This window comes from Vicugna pacos, chromosome 10, assembly GCF_048564905.1.
Source record: "Vicugna pacos chromosome 10, VicPac4, whole genome shotgun sequence".
In the NCBI taxonomy this organism is placed as follows: domain Eukaryota; kingdom Metazoa; phylum Chordata; class Mammalia; order Artiodactyla; family Camelidae; genus Vicugna; species Vicugna pacos.
In genome coordinates, this window is record NC_132996.1 from 43,173,465 (window position 1) to 43,194,572 (window position 21,108).

A 21,108-nucleotide genomic window follows, 5' to 3' on the forward strand; every position below is an offset into this window, starting at 1 on the left:
TATCCTAAAAGCATTGGGAAGCTGAATTTGCCTTTTGAAGATTCCAGTGAGATTAGAGTGTGGAGGATGCGGATGAATGCACAGCATGATTAAAAAAAAATTAGAGGATGGATAGAAACAAATTGTAATTAAATCACCATACAAATATAAAGCATCTCTTTTAATTTTCCCCTATGTATTTGTGGGCTTCTTATACTAATTACAGATGTGATGATGCAACTAGTGTTCAACTCGCATCAGGGCATTCTTTGTAAATAGACTGAAAATAGATGTGCATTTGAAAAAATTGACATTAATTGAAGATTAGCTGTGGGCTAGGATTGGTGCTAGGCACCTTTCAAAACATCTTGTTTAATCCTCATAACAAGTTACAAATGATGGACTTGAGGTTTCAAAAGTTTAGATAGATTAACTGTCCTTGGTTATCATCTTTTTGCTAGTGATTTGGTGTCAAGGTGTAATCCTTTCCTCTTTGAATTATTAAAGTTTAACATCCCTGTGTTTAAAACCTACTGAGCATTTAGGAAGATATTATCGGTCAATTGATGGGCATTTATAGTGTTCCCCAAATTGGCAGTCCAGTGGGGTAACCAAAAAAAAAAAAGAAAAGTCTGGTCAAAAATACTTCACAATCAGTAGCCACTAAAATAAATTGAGTTTCCTGGAATCCATCCATTAAGCAATCTTTGGACTTTTGAAAAATGCTTTTGTTTGTTGGATATTTTACAGATGGGTACTAAAAACTAATTTTAACTAAAATATTAGAATCAGTGGCCCTGTGAACTCAAAATTTGCTTCCAGTCATCATAAATTATTGCACCTTAGAATGTACAAAATGTTTGTGGGAAAGATACATTTTAAAATAATTTTCCTGCCTATTTCCTTAAGGTAATTTCTTTACTGTAGAAAGGACACAGAAAACTGACATATACTCTCAAAAACATTTAAAACATTATTATCAACTGGTTTGAACTCCTATAATTAATAGTTAACAATTACTGATAATTTTGTTGAGACTCTGAGGGACTGTCACACCTGGCATCCCACATTCCTTTCTCTGAGAAATCTTATATTCACAAATAAGTTTTTCTTCCTTCCATTCAAACCTAACTTTTGCAAGCTCACTACTCTTACTATGATTTAGAGGTGTTCCAAGACAGCAGTGGCAGATAGAAAAGAAATCCCTATTTTTCACTTCTGTAGAATTAGCTGAAAAAAATTTTTTTGTTCCTTAAATCCACCTTTGACAACAAATGACCTAGTTTTTTTTTCCAAAGTGTGCATATAATTAAGTTACTTCTTAGTTTAAAATGTTACCAATTTTTTATCACTCCCCATTATGAACACTGAGATTGTATAACTGCTTACAGATACAATTGTTCAAATTCAGAGGATTTTTCACCTTAAAGTGTACAGATTTACAAGCTCTTCTGAAAAATTGGAATATCTAACAATACTGGGACTGCATTTCTTTACGATAACAGTGAGTTAGAACTAAATAAATATGGCTGCCCCTCCTGGACATGGATGGCATGAGCTTCTTAATTTTCCATTATCTCCACTACTCCCTATAGTCAGTCCCCTAGAGCTAGCCACTTCTTTCTGTTACTTAGTCTGCCTAACTTCTTCTGGGCCTTTGAGTTTATAACTCCTCCTTGAGGTTACAGTATCAGTAATTCTTGTTAAGCATAAGATACCCATTGTGATCCTGGTCTAATAAACTTTTCTGCTCTCATTTCCTCCTCCACATGCATTCTGTATTCATCCATAACACCTTGCCTCCCTGTCAAAGATTTCACTTTGTGGAATGCACTGCTCATCATTTTTTATGCCTGGTGAGCACCTGAGATCCTTCGATTTTATAAACTGCAGCTCCTGTGAGGCTTTTTTATAATGATGCCCCGTCAACCCCTCCCCAAAGTTAAATGCACATCCTTAAATTTTCCAAAGGACTAAGTTTAAACTTCTGTTTGAATGCCTAAACTTCTATTGTAATTCTTACCATACAATATCATGATTTTTAAGTCTGTACTCAAAGATCCTGAGGGTCTCCAGAAATGAACCTTGACTTTGTCTGTCTCCAGCATCTAGTGTTAGACCAGGTGTAGAGTTGTGATTTAATAATGATTGGTTGAATCAAATCAGATTAAGTTTCTATTTAAAAATTTTTTAGATAGCCCCACCAAGTAACTGAATTTTAAAGTGTAGAACTAGACTTCAGGAATTTTTAAGAAGATAATCTCTGTCTAACCGTATGTAAATCATTAGTTGGGAGAACAGAAGCTTTTTATGGCAGCATAGCATTTAGATAATGATTCCCATGTGGGTGTATATGTAAAATTAGGCAAGATGAATACAGAAATGGAAAGAATACATTTGTTTTTGAACTTCCTCTGTTTTTGTCCTTTGTGAAGCATTTGGTGCTTCTTAAATGATCAATGACATAATAACTTTTTCATAGAATTTAATTTTTTGAATAATTTTAGGTTCATAGCAAAATTAAGCAGAGAGTATAAGAGAATAGTACACTTGTTATAATCAACGAACCTACACTGGCATGCCATCGTCATCCAAAGTTCACAGTTCCATTAGTGTTCCCTCTTGGTGCTGTACATTGCAGAGGGTTTGGCAAATGTATAATGACCTAGATCTGCTCTTACAGTATCATTCATAATAGTTTCACTGCCCTAACAACCGTGTTGTTGAGTCTCAATGTGTTGAGTCTCACATCTGTTTATACCCCTCTCCTCCCAAACTCCTAGTTATTTTACTGTCTCTGTAGTTTTACCTTTTCCAGAATATCATATAGTTGGAATCATACAATATGTAACCTTTTCAGATTGGCTTCTTTCACTTAGTAATATACACTTAAGTTTCCACCATGTCATTTCATGGCTTGAAAGCTCATTTCTTTTTAGCACTGAATAATATTTCATTTTCTGGATATACAGAAGTTTATTTATTCATTCACTTATTGAAGGACATCTTGGTTGCTTCCAAGTATGGGCAATTATGAATAAAGCTGCTATAAATATACGTGTGCAGGTTTTTGTGTGGATGTAAGTTTTCATCTCATTTAAATCTTAACTTTCTATTGTCCATTTCTATCTTTTAAGCCTTGAGTATGAGACCTTAATTTCCAGCTACATTTTCTATGGTGCCAGAGATAATTTCAGATAATTAAAAATACTTAACATTTTCTAGCTTTATTAGTCAAGTAATTTCTTTATGATTTTACAGGGTATACCAAAAGTCTACTTTGAGAAAACTTTTTTAGAATTGTTTCTTATTTATGTCAATATTCTTATGTTACTCTAGCATGACTATTACACCAAATTTTGCTGCAGGACCTGTTCTCCGCAGGGTGAAATCTATCTTGAAGTGGGAAAGGATGGGGAAGGTCAATTTTGAGTACAGTGCCAGCAAGTTCAGCTGCTAGAATGCTAAATCACTGCTCACTCTGTCCGAGGCATGAGGTCTAGAGCAGGGTCTGCAGAAGAGGTCGGTAGTACCAGGAATAATTTTTCCCCTGTTTTTAATTCCAGTAATTTTAATCATGAAGAATATATTTTCATCCTTTCTAAAGCCACTTGGTAAATATATTTAGACACCTTGGTACTATGAATGTTCAATGAAATCATTTTTGAGAGGTTTTTTTTCAATAAAATATATGATAAAACTAAAAGGAACAAAGGGATTCAGTGGAAACACTGATTTCATCATGGAAAGAGTGACTTTATTGCCTGCATATTTCAAAGTATATTCTATATACCCTTTGGAAAAGGAAAGATATTAGTTCTTGGCAATTTCCATTTCTACTTTATATATCTCTTCTGTTTTATATCTGAAATGTCTACTTGATATCATCAAGGGGAGTATTTGGTCTCAAACTTCTTTGAAGAATGGATTATTTAAACTACTAGTATTAAATTCTCAGTTCCCTGCATATGGAGAACTAAAGATGCTATTCTCTCCAACTTTTTTTCTAGGTTTAGTAGATGAAAGAAAATATACAATTCTTTATTTTAATGTTACCTGGCCAAAACCTTGGGAAATAAATCAAATACTGAAATATATTAAACTTGAAGTGTGTGGGTATAAGAGTCTGAACAATTTGATTTTGACTGAATGAACTCAGATTTTCATCTTAGAAAATGTTGATACTGTTGTCTACTAATTTCATGGCATCATTTTCTGAGAATTAAAAAGGATACTGTGTATGAAAGTATATATTTTATGTGCCTAGAGCGTGGTGGGCACTCACAATGTTAATTTATTTCTTCCCCACCCACCATATGATTAAGAAAACAAGTCAGTACTATTTATGTGTAAAGCGCTATATTTGGCACTGTGGCAGAATAATAATACGTAACACCCTGGTTCTCTAGGCATAGATTATTATAAATATTGTAAGTAGAATTAGTCACTGCTGCTCTTCTGAAGCTGTAACACCCACGACACCATATCTATGACATACATGTGATGAACTCTGCAGCTCATAAGTAAAGTCTTTCTAAATGACAGACATAGTTGTATGTCTCTGTAACTATATCCAGGGGAACTGTTGGATTTGGAGGGAATTGAAAGACACGGGGACAGTAGTAGAGGGAAAGTAGTCAAGTGGTCAAATATCAGACTCTCTGAAACCCCGAATAATGATTTTACTTTCCCCGTTATGAATGTGCTGCCTAATAGGATAGCCACATGTGGCTGTTTAAGTTGATTAAAAAGAAATACCATTTAAAATTTAGTCTCCAGTCACACTCGCCAAGTTCATGTGCTCAGTAATGTACATTAAGTAACCACATGCCACTAGTGGTTACTGTAATGGGTAGCACAGATAGAGAACATTTCTATTATTACTGAAAGTTATCTTAGAAAACTATTTTAAAGGTGAGGTTCAAGTTTAGGGCAAAGATAGAAATAAATGGCTTGCCAATCTTTTTCTGAGTTCTTGTACCCATTACAGAAAAAGTGAAATGTTTGCAGGGAAATATGAGAAAAGGAACTCCCAGGCAATTCAGTATATTTTTACTTGCACTGATGGCAATGATAATAAATAAACTTTATTTATCATAAAAAGCACACAAACGTTAGCCACTGTATATAAAAATAGATAACAGAAAAACAAATGTCTTCTGTATAGCACAGGAAACTGTATTCAATATCTTATAATAACCTTCAATGAAAAAGAACATGAAAATGAATACGTGTTTGTATATGCATGACCGGGCCATTATGTTGTGCACCAGAAATTGACACATTGTGACTGACTATACTTCAATAAAATAAACTAATTAATTAATTAAGATAAATAAATGAAAAGCAGTAAAATAATAAATAAATGACCTTTATTGAACACTTATTTCTACTCTTGAATTATATTATTTAATTTGTGCTTGCACACACACACAGCAAATGAGATTCGTTTTTTTTTTTTTCTATGTGCTTTGATTGGAAGAGAAGACTGAGGTACAGAAACATTAAGTAATTTGTCTAAAGTCTCATAGCAAGAAGGTGGCATAGCTGAGTTTGAACTCAGATAAATGGAGTCCAAAGCCCTAGGAGGTGATTAACCAAAGAGGTAATGGACTGAATTAAAAGCTCTTAGAAGTAAACTAAAATTCTTTCGTTTTATTGCAAACTAACTTGGGTGTTGTTCTGAGGGAATGGGGAGGACACTTTCAGAATTGAGACCATTTTCTTGTATGTTAGTCATTCTATCCATATTTTAGGGGACATGAGTATAGAACTGGGGTTAATAAAGTTGAGCGATAAAAAGACTCTCAATATTAGGAAAGTTCACATGCATCCTGCTGACTAATTGCACACAGTCCCAATGGTTATTGGTAGTCATTTGTCCTCTTGCTAACACAAAACACTGAATCCCACTAACTGGAGGCTGAAATACAGTGGCATGACTTGCTAGTGAGTAAGTCAGCCTAAATTGCTACCCAATCTCAGGACAGCCTGACAACTATTCTCTACTCATTCTATATTAGGTAACTTTCAAAAAAAGTTTGAAAGTATTACTTAAATTTTTCAGTTATGCTCTCCTTAATTTATGAGAAGCATTTTATGTATAATTGTGCTATAAGAAGAGATTCAGAGTGGGCATTTTTTTCTAGGATTTTCAGGAGAGCCTAGAGAAATTAATAATTTTTTAAGAATCACAGAATTTGAAGAGATGTAATTGCTAATATCTTCAGAACTTTGTAAAATTTTGTATGTTTGTAAAATATGTCAAAAATATTTTTACATTCAAAAGGTATTGGATACTGGTATTATTGATCATTTGTTCTTTAATTCAAGTGAAATTGGATTTCTGCTCTGAGACTTTTATTTATAAATGAATGGCACAGCACCTCTGGAAAGAATTTTGACCCTTTGACTTTCGGTTGGTATGCAGCCAGGAAGAATATTAGATCCTACAAGCTATGAACTACTGCTCTCAGCTGATGAGCAGAGATACTTACTCTTGTTTATATGTGATGGACTTCACAGGTCCCTTTGTGTGAAGCTTCTTTAGGCATCTGGACTAATGAGAATGACTTCTTAAAATCTGACCCAAGAAAAGATTTTATCTGGATGAGATTGGAAGCTTCCATTCACAGAGTTTACAGTTTTCTAGTCTTCAGCTGATGTGGAAGTACTGACTCTAACAGCTCCAGGACAGAAACAACTACCCTATAAATCACTTACATGACGAGGTTAGGTCTTTGGTGCCACTGAATTCCTCTTCCTTGAAGGTTCCCAAGTTACCGAGTATGACTAGCTAGCTCTCATTTTATTTGTCCTAAAGTAACTCTCATGTCTTTCAAGGTGATTGAGTTTTAAATAAATGCTTAGACTCTGGCATATGATATGTAGGTTACTTTGTAAGGACCATAAACTTCTAGGGGGGAAAATGCTGTTTTCATTAATATGCTTAGCGTTTGTGCTTGTAAGTTCTTGAAGAGTAGGCTGAGTGATTTTTGAGGGCTTGTGGCTTGTGGGTATTCTCTCAAAATGTGTCCTTGGTGGATCAAGTGTCAAAGCAATCTCTAGCTTCTCTAGTGCAATCTGTGTACTGTGGTCCTTTTTGCCCTGCAAGCCATGCGCCTCGTGTCCTTTGGCATGCCCTTAGCTCTGTCAAACATTTTATCGTTCCTAGGTTATAGTTCCTGTGTGCAAACTCGTTCATCAGTTTGAAGTGATTTCACAAGTTTTTTTCCCCACCCAGGATAGACATGGTAGATGTTTTTCCCCTCTTAATGGAGGCACTGGGGATTGAACCAGGACCTCGCGCTCACGCAGCACATGCTCTACTGCTGAGCTCTATCCCTCCACCCCACAGGTGGTAGATTTTAAAATGGGTCAGTGTTTGAATCTTTATATGTTCTTGTCTTATGTGCATCATAGAGGAACTTTACAGTCACTTCTTGAAGATTTTTTTCCACCAAATCTTCTTTTTTATATTTTGGCTGACATAATTTACCTACTTTGATTATTTAATCTGAAAATACTGATAAACTGTAAAAGTCACTCAAAATCCTACTACATAATATGGGATTATGTAAATCTATGCATCAATCACCTGCCTCAAAGATAATTACTATCGCTTTGATGGATGTCCTTCTTGAATTCTTCCCAAATTAATATTATATAAATAAATATAATATTTGTATTTTTAATATGACATTTATATGCAATTTAACATTATATATGGCCATCTTTAACATTATGTATGACTCGTATATCTGTGTATACGCACACATCATAAAAAGAAACTGTATCATACATATCTGTTTTCAAATTAATTGGTTTCTGCTCAGGAGTATATACTGAACATCTTTGTGATTCAATGCATACACGTTTATCTAATTCTTTTTAAATGATTGCATAGAGTTTGGTTGTATTTGTATACTATGTATTTTCAACTAGCCCATTCTTGACATATTCTTATTTATATTTCTTTCCTATTCAACCAGTGTTGCAACAAATATACGTGAACATGTATTTTGAAGCACTAATACTATTATATCTGTAGGATAGATTTTTAGAAGTGAATTGTTAGATTTAAGGATATGTATTTTTTAATTTAAATAAAAATTGACTAATTGATGTTTATGAATATTTTATAAAGGAAACATTATACTGTGCTATTTCTTATTGTTTTTATATTTCCTATAGGAAAGCATTGGAAACCATTACTTAACCAACTGGTTAAGGGGGTATTGTTGTATGTACCTATATATGTGTGTATATTCATGCAAAGTCTACCCTAAAATAAATTCAGTCAGCAACAAAGAGATGGATCTTTGAGATTATACAGATACGGCCTTTGAATGATGTAGAAACTGAATATTTTAGTTATGTAGCTATAAAATCCCTGAACAGGAAAAATGCTAGTAATCGTTTGATGTTAACAGGGCTTCACCAACACACTAAGACCACTATTTCATTTCTTTGATGACCAACCTTGAAAACCTTGACCTCAACAGTCAACAGCATTTTGTTTGTATTTGTTGTTCACAGTGAATAGAGGAAATAACCTATCTGTAAATTTAAACTACAGAGTGCTTCTCCTTTGATCTTTTTGCTCTTAGAGGCAAAATTCTGTCTAGCCCAGAGCATCCAAATACTTGGCTCAGTTTTTTGCATCACATAGAATCACACTCTATAACTTCATGAAGTGTCATGAAAACGGGTGATATTCTATTATAGAAAAAACCTCACACAACTCTTTATAACATTTGGTTTGGTACCAAGGGAGATCTCCAGGGCTGAAACTGTCTAAGACGATTAATAGAAAGTCTCTCCAGGTTCACACCCTCCCTTATTGTAAGTATTTTCTTATCCCAGAAGAGAAATGATGCAGAATGTAAATAATATGTTTCAAGGTCAGATAGCAGAAATCCAACCAGAATGACTTTTATATTACATAACAGAGCAGTGACGTATGATTTAAAAGGAAATAATCTGGAAGGAAGATGATAGAATGTTATTGTTGAAAGATAAAAGATTTTTAATAGTTCCTTTTCTTGATATTTGTGATAGGGACATGGATGTTCGATAATTCTTGACATTATAATTTTGACATTATAATTCTCATGGAATTTTTTTTGTTTGTGTAGGCATATAAGAATGCAGGTGTGTGTGTTATGCTTTATCTACATTCATGTACTGTATTTGTGTTTCATTCTTCTTTCACAAATGAGAAATACATTTATACATTATGAAAAATACTGACAGAAAACTTAGATGAAAGAGAAGGCCAAAGCAATAATAGAAGAGAAAGAAAAGAGGTGATCTGAGCCAGGGAAGGGACTTGTGTATATTTACCTCTGGGTACTAGAAAGGCAAGGATGTGTTTACAGGCACAGATTTCCATAGTCTCTTAATTACCGGCTACATCCCATTTGCATTTCACGTCCTTTTCTATAGTTCTTCACAAACCTATTTATTGACATGAGGTCCTATCAACGCGTTTTGTTGACAACGTAAATGTACATTTAATGTGTCTCTGTGATGACTTTGCTAGATATTCCACCAGAGTGAGGTTTCTTTTTTTTTCAGAATCTGCCCTTGAAGAAGATTCCCTGCAAAGCCAGCGCGCCCTCAGGCTCCTTTTTTGCCAGAGACAATACGGCAAATTTCCTATCCTGGTGCCGAGATTTAGGGGTAGACGAAACGTGTCTGTTTGAATCCGAAGGTTTGGGTATGTATTTGTTTCCGAATTTTTAGCTGATATAACATCACAGTTATTGTTGGTCAATATAACTACCCAAACTAACTTTTTTTGTGTGAGATGTCATTTCACAGTTTGCTAACTTCAAAAAAATTGTAGTTTGTTGTCAACTTGAGTCTTTGAAGGTAGAAAACTGCGCCCTCTTACTCTTGGTCACCTTGTGCATAAAATAACAGGAACACAAGTAGCATAATTCTTTCCTGGCTAAAAACAAGTATATACAATGCAAAATTGGGGGTACTTGGAAAATGGAGAGTTAAATTTTACCACCAGGCTCTTACCTGGACTAGAAGGGTAGCTATTTATTCTCCAGCCAGCCATCAAGAGCACTTTTGTCTTTTCGCCTCTACGAAAGTATGAAAATACCATCTGCCAAAAGCTCTCTCTTTGTTGAAACTGATTTTTTTTTTCAGTTAGTTAATATCAGACAAGCAAGCAGGAGATTAGGATAATTGAAAATGATGGAATAAAAGGCAGATACCTTAGTGCCTGGGCCTACCCAGACATTTTGGGGGGGGGGGGTTGATTTGTTTTATGATTGAATTTTGGCAAATCCACTTCCAGAGCATAGCGTCTGGTTTTGTATTTCCTTGGGAGAAAACATACATTGGACCATTCAGTGTTTCGACATTACTTGATACCTTTAAATGATCAGACCTCCTACAAGATCTAGTCCAGTATAACCCTAATATGGAAAATTTGGGGATTAAAGTCCAGTTCTAGTAAAGCGGAACTAAGTGAAGACAGGAGACATTTAGAGGGGAAAACTGAAGCTTTGGTTCTTTTGCCTGAGGCTTTAAAAAAATCAATTCACAAAATCACACAATACCAAATATTAGCATCAAAGTAAGCTGAGCGTCCTTCGGAGAGAACAAGGATGCAAATTGCCTCCCAACAAGGAAAATACTCTCTGCCTCTAGGCCTCGCAGAACAGCGTTCCCCTGCTGAACCCAGGAAATTGATGGCAGCCTCTAAAATCTTACTCACTTTATGTGCTGAAGGAGATTGGTGTTTGTACTAAGAATTGATGTGATATGGAAAAGACTGTCATCAAATTTCTGAGAATTCTCTCAGCAGAGAATACCGTGAACTTAGACTAGAACATTTTATACCTGAAAGAAAAAATAAGCCAGAATAGTTGCACAGCAGCGCACTGTATGCACCACCGTGCTCCTTGAGTGCTCATTGTATACATGGGCTTTCTGTGTTCTTACTGTTTCCACACAGCAAAGTAAAAGAGACTCAGTGGAGGACAGGCACGGATATAGTTCTTTTTCAGCCTGGTGGTTATTTTACAAATGGATTTTAACTCTCAGGTTGATAGGAAACTATGTGAGAGGAAGATTCTAGGAAAAGAGTGCGTGGCAAAATTATTTGTGGAAAAAAAATCCTTGCAAGACCTAGTCAATGTCTGTGCATGTACACGCACACACATTTACATATATATATACACACACATATATACACACACACACATGTACACACACACACATATACACACTCATATATATATATATATATATATATATACACATACATTTTTTAAAAATCAAATGTTCATCACAAGAAGTACACTTCATGTGTGGACGGTTAACATCATGATTTAAAATTCTGGCGTGCCCTTGCCTCGCAAAAGAATGGCTACGTCGGGGAACTGCATTCTTTGTTTGGTAATTTGTTCATTGCACAGGTTTCCACTAAAAAAGCATTTTCCAGGGACGGCTACAGGCCAAGGGGATTACCAGGAGCTGTGAATGTAAATATGATCTTGTCTCAGTTTTCCTAGCCCCATAAGTTCTGCTGTTGATTGAACTAATAAACCTTTCAACTGGACTCCAGGAAGCTTGAATGGCTTTTTAAAACCCCATTCATGTAATAAATAATACATTTTATCTTGAAACAGTAAAGCCTAAAGCAGCTTATAGAACAATGGCCCTGGTATATAAACACATACTCCAGAGCATATAAAATAATGCCAAGAAGAATTTTGAGATGGTTGAGTTCTTCACCCTGTTTGAAAAAAAACTGACTTTATAAAAAAGAAAGCCCAGGATAATCTATATGCAATAACAATTGAGTATTTTGTTAAAGTTTCTTTGATTTTTGATTATGTTCTTTAGTACCACTTAGCTTAGACCTTGCAATTAAAATGTATTTGTATAGCCAAGAAAGTTTAATAAGACCAAATGTTCAAGGCTATACAATTTTTTAAATAATTTTTAAATCTGTCAATACCAAACTAAATCATACAGTTAGGCTTTCTAGTTTGCTGCTCAGTGAAAAGATAAATGTGAAATTTCTGCTGTTTAGAATAGGACACGAGGTGATGTGCAGTAGGCCCCGTGGAGACGGAAGAAGGGAGCCAATGTCATAGCATTGACTTTAGGATTATTCAGAGACAGGAAACAGCCGTGCCCAGAGATGTGCGTGATAATCAAGAGGAAGGACGATGAGAAATTCCAGGTCCCCAGGTGGAACCCGTTCTCCTTGGATTTTTCTTATTATTCACCGAGGGTGAGGAAGTGATTGAGCCACCGCCGCTGAAGGCCTCGGACTCCGCAGAATTGACTTTCTTGCAGCAGTAACACTGTGTCCTCTGCTTGATGTCTTTTCGCACTTCACCTTTGAAAGGGAATTTAGGGCAAGGGTTTTTTTGCTTTTTTCCCTACCTCAAGATTTCATTTCAGTAGCACACAAGATGAAGAGCATCCTTTGTGCCCTAGGGTTTTGAACAGCAAATACAATGAAAAGATGCCCTGATGAAGGGGAAAAATCTGTCTGAATGAATGATAAAGTAGATCACTGTACTGAGTGTATCAAGAGGCTTCTGTCTTTAGCTGTTCAAAGGTCTCTGCCTGCATAAAGCATTCTTATCATTGTGGCAACTGATACGCCACCCTCTGTTGCCGTGCTATTTTGTACGATTATTTGTGAGAGGATCTTGATTCACAACTCAGTCTGTTCTCTTTCCACAACAGCTAATGACAAGAACTCTCAGTGGGTGGGGAAGCTATGCCAGCGATGACCTGGGGAGGATGGGCAGCAACTTGCTCCATATGCTTCTCTCCTGCTTGTCTTTTTGATTCTTGGCGGATAACTTTCTGTACTACAATGTAATCAGATACAGAGTACAACCTGCAGTTTATCTTCAAAGACATTCTTGAGAGAGAATGTTTCCTCTTTCAAATATCCAGTTCTTGGATCATAAGTTCAACTAATATCCCAAATGGTGTTTCAGAAATGAGCCAACTGAAAAATGGATAAATGTCATGGACACCCTATTCATAATAGACTTTCATATCTTTTTTGGGGGTTTTCCTAAGTCCAAAAAAGATATAAAAATGTTTGACAATATCCCGAGCAATGTTTTGGAAATGACTCAATAGAAAAATGGATAAATGTCACGAACAGCTTATTCATAAAAGACTTACAGAAGTCCAAAAACAATATAAAAATGTTTGACCCCTTAATAATAAATAAAAACTATGAAAAATTAGCAAAGACTAAGAATTGTTTATTTAGTGTTGGGTTCGCAGGAAAACAGGGTCTCCTACAATTGCTGAAAAAAATTGAAAATCAGTATGCCTTCTTTGGAGGACAATTGGACACTATGTAGCAAAGATTTCAGAAATGCTCATAACCTCTTATCAAGCTGTTCTACTTCTAAAAGTTTATTTGAAGGAAGTAAGTAGAGATAGGCAATAGACTGTCCATTGAAATATTTTTAAGAGTCTGGGACATTTGGTGGCAGCTTAAACAAACTGTAGTCATCCATGGATACCAACCAAAAATAATATTCATAATATTTTTGAGACTAGTTAAGAATATGGGAAAATTATGGTATAATATGAACATGAGGTCAAGCATTTACATCTAGTAAATAACAATAAAATATGTTCAGAATTTGAAAGTAAGATAAATAGTAATTGGGTTGTAAGTGGTACCATTTTCTTCTTCAATTATCCATGAACAAGCTTCAGACAGTAAGCTGGTATGGCATGTAATCTGAAACATGAACAATTTTATTTACATTAAGATACAATTTGAATCAAGTTGCATAGAGAATTATTTATTGACATCAGTGTATTTTATACATCTGTGTATGATAAGGGCTGTTTCATATTGTTAAGGGTAAACATTTCAAGTGATTAGTTTCATACAGCTACAGGAATAGATGACAAAAATTTTGTGTGTGTTGTGGGACACACTTTAACTTTTTGGTTCTGCATGTAATGCTCACTGACAAGTCCACTATTCAAACCATGCTGATGTATAAGTCAGTACATTGAAGGGGATTTCCTTTGTCATGTCTCTGATTTATCAAGATTATTAATTGGTTTTATTAAAAATACTTAGGATTGTGCTTTATGTTAAAAAGATGTACATGAACATTTTCTTGACTTAAAAAAGTATGTAGCTTATCAGCTTAAACACAAAATATTCCCCTGGTAATTATCTTAAAAGAAAAGAACTTTTAATTCTGGAGTAAAGAAAAAACTGTTTAGAAAATTCTAGGTGTGAAAGCATTTCAATTTTCAGTTTCACAGAGATGTAAAACTTATCAAACCATATTAATCAATGATCTTCCTAACAGTAATGTAATATGTTTTCAAAGGTGAGATACCTTAACCACCTTTTTGAAATAATGCTGAATATTTTTATATGGCTTACTTTTTATCATTTAGATTTAGACCAGATTGATGACTTATTCTCAATCTTGAAAAGGTTTAAGGTATGAGTCCTAAAATGGATGCTCTATGATTTTTTTTCTAAGGTATTTTAAGTAGGAACTATTTCCTTAAATTAGTGATATTTTTGCATAGAGGATTTATTATTTGTAATGTACTTTAGCGCACTGATTTAGAGACTATTACGTTAGCTTAATGTTTTCCCCAGATCTTTGTTTTTATTTTGTTCTGTTTGTATAGATTCGAATGAGCTGGGAGAAGGAAGAAAGAAAAATGGCTTGGGGAGGGGGGTACTTGAAATATGCACAGATTTTTGCTTGCTGTAATTGTGTCAATATCATTATGTTATTGGATGATTATAGGATTTGGAGGCCAGTGACTATTCTTCACCTATTTCTCTGAGAAAGAATCTCCTCAGCAAGAAAAGGGTTTGCTATCTGCTGTGCTAGCATGCAAATGTGTGTGATTTGTTTTTCATTCTTACTTTGTGTTCGTGTTTGCTGTGTGGCCCTGTCTTCTTTTGATGCATGACTCTGAAGGGCAATTTTATACAGTTCTTTATTCTATCAAATACTGGTCAGGCACTGACCTAACTACGGTATTGCTTTGATGTCACTGCACAAAAGTGAAAAGGATTGTATGTGGATTTTTAAGCATTAACATTTCCCATTTTATACCTATTGCATCAGAAAAAAAGCATCTCTGCCTGCCTTCCAGTGTTTGACAAATCACCCCTTGTTGTTGTTGTCATCTGTTCTGGGATTATATGAGTATTTCTGTAAAAAAAAAAACTATATTACTTTGATTAATATTAATGTAGGATAATAATTTCAGGACACGAAATCATCTCTGGATTATTTATATTCCCAGTATTTCTTGCCCAGGAACAATTTATTTTAGACTTTGGACTTTTTAACACCTGTTCTCATAGAGGACTTTAATATCATCTCAGTTCACTCTTTAGCGCTCAGAAACTCTCTCTAAATATAACCATTTGTCCCTGTGTCAGAAAAGAAAAAAAGTAAGAGCGAGCAGTATGGAATCTAAGAGAACTAAATGTCTCTCAGGAGTAATAGGTGTATCAAGGGTTTGACGGAGTCAGGGTCGAGTTAGGAAAGTGGGCAGCCTTCTAGCTTTTCCAGGATCAAATTTTCACTATGCAATATTCAATAATAACACTATATGCGCAATAACAGTAGCCAAGGTCATGTGCCCCCATATCTAATCTCCCAACAACCGCCATTCTAGAAGCGAAAATGCTAGGTTAGGACCTAGGGAATTAAACAACTTGCCAAATATTACACAGCTTCTAAATGACCCCAGCTAGGATTTGATTTCAGATCCACTTGCCTCCAAAGATCATGTCCCTGTATTACAGAAAGCTATGCTTTGTATGGGATAATTTTAGAAGTTCATGTGATTATTTCAAGTAAAAGAAAAAATAAAATATAAATGTAAACCAAATTAGAAAAGACTCTTGCCTCCTATTGCTGCTCTGGGTGATGGTGACTTAATCCATTAATTCCACATAAAGTCTGGGTGCTGGAGACAGAAAGGGCATACTTGCCCCAGGACATCTCCTGACTTAGGGGCGAAGGGAATTAACCACATTGATTAGCTACATTTTATTCTATGTGTGTCCCATTACTGGTGAGATTATGAATAAATTTTCCTTGTTTATATGAATTATATGGACGTTGCATACTGTTTTAAAGGTGAATAGTGATTCTGAGAAATGTGTATACACACACTCCCAGCATCCATTAGTTTGTGGGTTTATTCTTGTTTGCTTTTTCTTCTCTCTAGCCTTCCCCAGATCCGTTTTAAGGCACCTAAATTCCTGTTCTATTCCTAATTGCCTCCTACCTTTAAACTCAAAGATTTCTGCATGTTACTTACTGGGAGTGACATGACGTGGAGGGCCATCTCTTCACTTTCTTGACAAGGATCTTTTGTAGCTTATAGATCCTGACAGGTGATAAATGCCCATAATACCCATTAAGGGCTAATCCAATGCACGAATTCTTTTTCCTCCACTCTTCATCATCACTTTATCCTCTTTATCGTCACTGTTATCCTGAACATTGCTAGAGCACATTCCATATGTCAAAGCACATTTGAACATTTTTGACTAAATAGATGAAGAATTATACCTGATGTTTATTATAGTAATCATAACATTGATTAATATAATGATTCTCAAACTTCCATGTGCATATCCATTGCCTGGGGAGCTTGTTTAAATGTAAATTTTGATCAGTAAGTCTGGGGTGGGACCCAGTAATTTTCATTTTTATCAAGCTCTCAGCTGATGCCAGTCCTGCTGGTTTGTGGACCACCACTTAAGTAGCAAGGGAGTAAAGTTTGAGTGCTTACTGTATACCATATACCCTTAACCATAAAATTACCTCATAAGAAAGAGCAAGTAGAAGGCAGGTTTTAGAAGTAAGAAAATGATGTAGCCTTGCTTGGAACCCGAGTCTTCTGACATCGAGCTGGTTCTATCTTCTACTGTTCCTGAGTATTCTCTGAACCTGTTCTCTGCTCTGGGAAGGTGGGCAGCTTTTAATTTATGATATTTTCACAATGTAATATTCAGTCCCAAATACAATTCTTTCAAATTTTCTTTCTAAATATAAATCCAAAAATTCAGTTTCTTTCAAAACCAACATGAATATTGTAGCCTCTAATGTGTGGAACCCAAATAGACAACACAATGTTCATGCTTTCTTTCTTTTTTTTTTTTTTTGACCGCCTGTTTAAACGTAATATATTTAGCTAAACTATACACTCATGGTCTAATGCATTTTATCCTTGCGGATTCTGTGACACTGAATCTCTATCCCTTGCTTTAGCGGAAGGTCTCATTTCTATTCCTGGAGCTCACAGCATTCCATTTGACATTTGATGCCCATGAGATTTTTATAGAATCTAGGTTATAAGACTGAGTCTCTTGCCACACAGTTTTGAATAGGGATCTGTGTTACTTCTCCCAGAGGTGTCCTGCCTTATACTTTTCTTTGAAATGGTTTTGATTATTTAAAAAGAAGTCTCCAAAGATAAAACCTTTTGCATAATAGTCACCAGCAGCTGGAGAGCTTTTCATTTGTTCTGAAGAGAATTTATTCAGAGGAAAGAAAGCGATAGTGGCCCCCTCTGCTATTCATAACTCAAAGCAAAAGACCATATTAATGTTGCAGTGATAGAATGAAAAATGTTTTCTACCATAAACTTCAGTGTAAGTAGATATTCCCTTATGTTTTTGAAAAGACAAATCAGTAAATGTCTTTAAAATGAATAGCACATATGACTCAACACAAAGGCTTTAGTTCAAATGCAGTGTGCTAAAAGTTGTCTTTCTTGTCATCCTGACAAAAACATGCATCCATATATATAATAAATATATAATCAACTTAGGTAATTTATTGAAAATGGGCTCATCTAAATTATTTTATTCCCAGAGATGGACAAAAATTGATGGTAAGATGTTTAGTGTTTCATAAAATGATATGTTCTAATAAAATTGTTACTGAAGTTTTATATTTAGCACAAACTCACAGTAATGATAGGATATCTGCTGTGTATCTGTCTATATATGCTGGCCAAATTGACCTACTTAATCTTAGATTATATTTAGAAATAACTGTTTTTTATATAATATAAATGATAAAATATTCAAAATACACTTATTATAATGACCACTTTAAATTATACACATCTATCAATAGTAATTTTTTTTATTCTGAAGTTTCTTCCACTATTTAGAATGGTGACTGACACTTAATAGCTGCACAGAAAAAAAAATGCTTATAGAAAAAACAAGAGTGTATTAATGTTGATTAAGCCAAATGAAGATAATCTTTAAACAAATAATTTATAATAATTAATAATAATAATAATAATAATAAAAGCAATAATAAAAAACTAACATTGGGCAAGTTTTCCCACATGCCCAACACTGGCTAAGAATAGCAATAAATATTATTTTGTTTAATCCTCACAAAAATATGGCAAAATATTACTTTCCCTCAGAAAAGTGAGATTTTATAGAGTAATCTCCCCAAATAACATAACTAGTAAACCTTAGATCTCACCCTCAGACCCAGATCTTCATGGCTGCAATCCCCCCACCAGCCACTATACTCTTTCCATCTATTAACTTTAGTTTAGAACTTGCTTGAGTGCAAAACCCAAACAGAGTCACCTGTTTGGTATCAGGGAGAGCCTACTTAAAGACTCTTGAATTTAACTTGATAGAATAAAGGAAGAGTGCTTGCTTTTATAATTACATAAACATTTGCATCATTTAAATTCTTGCCTTTCCTAAAGATGCTAGGTAAGATTTTAGTCTTTATTCAGTTTGTTCATTGTCACAGCTATTGTCATCACCACATAACTGCCATCATCCTTAGTACTGGGAGACATAGTGTTGAGTAATTACTCTGTTCTAGGTGTTGTGCCAAGTTATGACCCTCTGTAGATTTAAGTCATTCATTGCTTTCTAGTCATCAAACATGATTTTTTGGCCATTATAGGCCAGGCATGATATGCCCAGTATTAAAAAATCCATTAACATGTGAGACAATATTATAGGTGTATTTTGAAGCAATAATGCAATTAATTGCTTTATTAAAGTTAACATCACCAAGAAAACTGAGAAGTAAAACATCATCTTTCTATTATCATTCTCCTAAGAAATGAGGCCGAGAGGTTTATTTGTCTTAAATTTTATAAGCTGATTCTAAAATGCAGAATCATGTAGTTACTTTTCAGTTTGCCAAACTGATTATCTAATGAGTCCATGGCAGGTTTGATATTTGAGTGTTGGCATGCAAAAGCTGATTTACGTTGATAGCTGAACTGAGAAAGCAAAGAAATACATAATCACAGTGCATCCTACTTATCACATTGTCTTTCGTATGTTGCCCACGTTACTGCTTTTCTTCAGAATGAATTTTGTTTTTCATAAGATGTATTTATTTACTTCCAATGCTTATACAGTCCTCAAAATAAGTACAGTAAGCTGGCTAAGGAATCACCATAGTTGGACACATTACTTTTTATAGTTGGTTGTTGACTGCACACCGACACCATTTGGTCAGTTCACTAATAATTCTCCTGTTTTGACACTGTTTCCATCATGAAATGCATGACTTTGTATCCAAGTCTCCTGGAGCCTTACCACTTGCTTCACACAGCTTTCACGGAAGATGAGGGTACCAGCAGAGCCTTAAAATTCCTCTCCTCAGCTTTCATGTATTCTTTCTCCTGTCTGTTATTATGTTTGTTATTCTGTACCATCGACAGGATTTTAAAAAAAAAGTCCAAATCAGAAGAAATTGATTATCTAGATAGGGAGATTGATTTTCATTTGTTTGCTTTTGTTTTGTGATGTTTATTATTGTTTTCTGTTTGAAATTGATACCTCTGTGATATTACAGTCCGTATGTTTCATTGCATTGAAGTTGATTTAATATATCAAAGTTCTGAAGTTTGTATCTTTCAGCCAGAGTCAACTAGGAGTGTACTTGAAATTGGAGGTAGTAAATATATTTATTTTAAGCCCCTTTCATTAGAGGTAATTTTAGGCTTCCCCAACTTGAGTTTTGTGACAATTCACTAAAGGTCAGCTGAAACTAAAATTTATATTACTGGGATTGGAAGTATTCTGTAATTCAGATTTCCCATAATGAATTCTGTTTTAATGAGCATTGCTAATGAGATTCGAACTTATTTTGAAAGCTTTAAAAATGACATTTTATAACAAGGTCATAAATTTTTGTCTGTTGAAAGCCAAGTGAAATCATATACTTTTACAATCCAAATAAATGTATTTTTCTATTCACACACTCCCAACAAATTCCATTCTGATGTCAGTGGCAAATATTGTCACTACCATAATCTGTGGAGAGAAGAGATTAGATAACTAGGTTGAAGAAATAGAATAATGCTGAGAAATTAAATTATTATAAAATTCTGTGTTTAAGAATTGAAGCAATATTGCTATTTTTCTTGTTTATCAATAAGCCAGTATTTTTTAAATCAAGATATTATGTCTATGTAAAGACCATTCTCAGTGCTATCTTCCCCTCCCCATAAATGTTGTCTTTATTAGGTGCTGAATATAATAAACATTTTTAAAAGTTTCTAGGTTAAAAAAGAGCAGTGTAAGGAGTACATACTCCTCTGATAGGCTCAACAAACGGAAGTATGGTTTGCCACCACTGCTAAATGGGTCCAAAGCAGTTGGTGAAGCAAATTTATTAAGTAATTAGATTATTTTAGAATAGAAATTTCAATGCAAAGATCTGTCTTCTAATTTGCTCATTTTATGGGCAAAACTGGCTTATTGTGTATATTGGTATATATTTACAAAAACCAGTCGGTTGAAACTGTTTCTTTCTAAACAATCATTTAATCCGATTTGGTTAGGAGAAGACATTATTTCAAGAGCTCACTTAATGTTGTTTGGAGGCTAACAAAGGACTGTGATGTGTAATTTTTTAATCCTTATTCATTGCATTATTTTTGCTAAAGTCACTAGTGAAGATAGAGTCAGGATTTTTAAAAATCCAGTCTTTGCTCCATAGTCTTACATGTGTGATGCGTTTTTAAGTATCTATCAACTATTTATAGCATAATTACAGCTACATGTTTTTCCAACATTGACTTACTAATAATAACTAATTG

The 21,108-nt window shown here is 34.6% G+C and overlaps 1 protein-coding gene across 1 annotated transcript in view; it reads left to right on the plus strand.

Annotated features, from left to right (window-relative positions):
• GAS2 (growth arrest specific 2) overlaps window positions 1–21,108 on the plus strand; it is a 119,469-nt gene that overhangs the window by 34,427 nt on the left and 63,934 nt on the right. Inside the window, exon 4 of the mRNA XM_072969679.1 lies at window positions 9,559–9,700. Within this exon, the coding sequence (XP_072825780.1) occupies window positions 9,559–9,700 (142 nt within the window). The remainder of the gene's footprint in view (window positions 1–9,558; window positions 9,701–21,108) is intronic.